Genomic DNA, 1,916 nt, shown 5'->3' with positions numbered 1-1,916 from the left:
GTAAGCGGCGCTCTTCTTCTTCTGCTCTTTATTTTAGCAGTAAGGTAGCAAAGCTGCGCTCTTCTTCGTAGACATTGAGTTTGGCTGCAGCTGCACACAGTTGCAGCGCCTCCTACAGGAAACTGGTGGAGCTACGCAGAGAACCACGCCGTTCAGAAGCCTTGTTTGGATTCATGTTTTTATAAAACCCTGAGGTCCGGTCCTGGTTGGAACAAAGACGGACCAGTAAACTGAGAGCTTTGCCTTTTGGCTCAGCTTCTTCCTGAAGACCGGAGCAACGTCCTCATTACTCTGGACGAGTCCCCGATCTGTCCACCTGAGGAGAGCTCTCCACCTGAGCTGACTCTCTGAACCACCCTGTCCATGATCACCACAAACAGGACCAGAGACCAAGGACGGCCCTGTTGGAGTCCAACCGGCACCAAGGATGCAGACACGGTTCTTTCTTTGGTTCTAAGGAACCCTAGAACCCCCAACGAAGTGCTTTAAACCTGAACGAGTTCATATAAACCTCCGTGCTGCCTTTGCCTGCTCACTGTGGAAGCTATGAAAATGTATGCAAACTTAAAAGCACCAACACAAGATTGTGTGTCTGCGACAAACACAAATCTTTGAGTGTTGTTTCAGAGCAGCAACCTTTGACCCAGACAGTCTGAGACTGAGGAGGAGGTGAGTCAGAGCAAAGAGTATGGTGTCCACAGGACAGATCTTCGTTGATTAGAGGACATGTCACCGTCCGTCCCTGAACATTCCCCCAGCGCTCATGTTGCTCCCTGTTTGAAAGCGTCTCAGTAATCCTGGATCAGGGAGGACAAAGGGCCCCGGGGTGACTGGGTGACGGGTGTCCACATGCTGGCGGGGGGGTGAGGAGGGACAGGGAGGACCAGCCCTGTCTCAGCTGTTCCGAGCTGCTCTGTCTCAGGGTTGTGGACGACCCGGGACCCAGTGGAGGAATGTGTCTGAGCGCCGTGTGACCCGGCCTCTCTCGCTCTCAGAGGGCCACGTCAGGTGAGTTTCCCTCGGTAAACATTTACCTTTGTCAGCATGTGATTTTAGGAGGGTGTCAGATTGTTTGCTGTGAAAGTTGCTGCAGTTCTCACAGAAACGTCTCGGCGCTGCGGCCGTGTGGGACGGTAAACACTCGGTAAACCTCCCCCAGGTCTCCATGGACCCGCTGCAGGACTCGGGACGCTCGCTGGGGAGCCTGAACGTCCGGCTGAAGAGCTTCATGGAGCAGGTGAGCCGGCTGCAGGAGGCCAACTGCCGGCTCGAGGCCCAGATCGCAGGCTGGGGCAACAAGATCAGCGGCCGGGACTGGACCGAGCAGGAGGAGACCGCCAGGGAGCTCCGCGCTCAGGTCAGACACTTCGACGATAAAACTCTGATTATTCTGCTTCACGTCAGCTGAAGGCTGACTTTGATCCAACGGCAAAGACTGGAAACTCAGGGTAGCTTAAAGTTAAAGTTCTGTCATCTTTATTTATCTAAAAACAACCAACAGTTCAGAGTTTAAGGATTCGCTGTCATCCTTCAGTTCCATCATGAGTTCTGGTTCTCATCTCTGGAATCACAGAAAAACCCAAACAGAACCACGTCCTCACATGGTGGAAAAACTGAGCTAAAACTGTTGGCAGCAGAACAGAAAACGGTAAAATAAATGAAATAAAAACTAAACAGCAGCTGTGTTTGATAAAACAAATGAGAAAATCCAGTCCAGTTAGGAGTTCTAAACCCGGTCCTGTTGGAGCTCTAAACCTGGTCCTGTTGGAGCTCTAAACCCGGTCCTGTTGAAGCTCTAAACCCGGTCCTGTTAGGAGCTCTAAACCCGGTCCTGTTGAAGCTCTAAACCCGGTCCTGTTGGAGCTCTAAACCCGGTCCTGTTAGGAGCTCTAAACCTGGTCCTGTTGGAGCTCTAA

At 52.0% G+C, this 1,916-nt stretch overlaps 1 protein-coding gene across 3 annotated transcripts in view; it reads left to right on the top strand.

Moving 5' to 3' along the window:
• krt222 (keratin 222) overlaps positions 1-1,916 on the top strand; it is a 22,624-nt gene that overhangs the window by 3,266 nt on the left and 17,442 nt on the right. The window contains exons 1-2 of one of the 3 annotated variants that reach the window (XM_017439388.3): positions 85-1,008; positions 1,160-1,357. In XM_017439388.3, coding sequence (XP_017294877.1) covers positions 1,166-1,357 — 192 coding nt within the window. In that variant the 5' untranslated portion in view covers positions 85-1,008; positions 1,160-1,165. Of the gene's footprint in view, positions 1-84; positions 1,009-1,159; positions 1,358-1,916 lie in introns of those variants that run through there. The other 2 variants (XM_025002311.2, XM_037974836.1) reach the window with 2 other exon arrangements.

The sequence above is a fragment of the Kryptolebias marmoratus genome, linkage group LG3 (genome assembly GCF_001649575.2).
Source record: "Kryptolebias marmoratus isolate JLee-2015 linkage group LG3, ASM164957v2, whole genome shotgun sequence".
Classification (NCBI taxonomy): domain Eukaryota; kingdom Metazoa; phylum Chordata; class Actinopteri; order Cyprinodontiformes; family Rivulidae; genus Kryptolebias; species Kryptolebias marmoratus.
The sequence above is the reverse complement of the archived record's forward strand: the minus strand, read 5'-3'. Positions and strand labels throughout refer to the sequence as shown.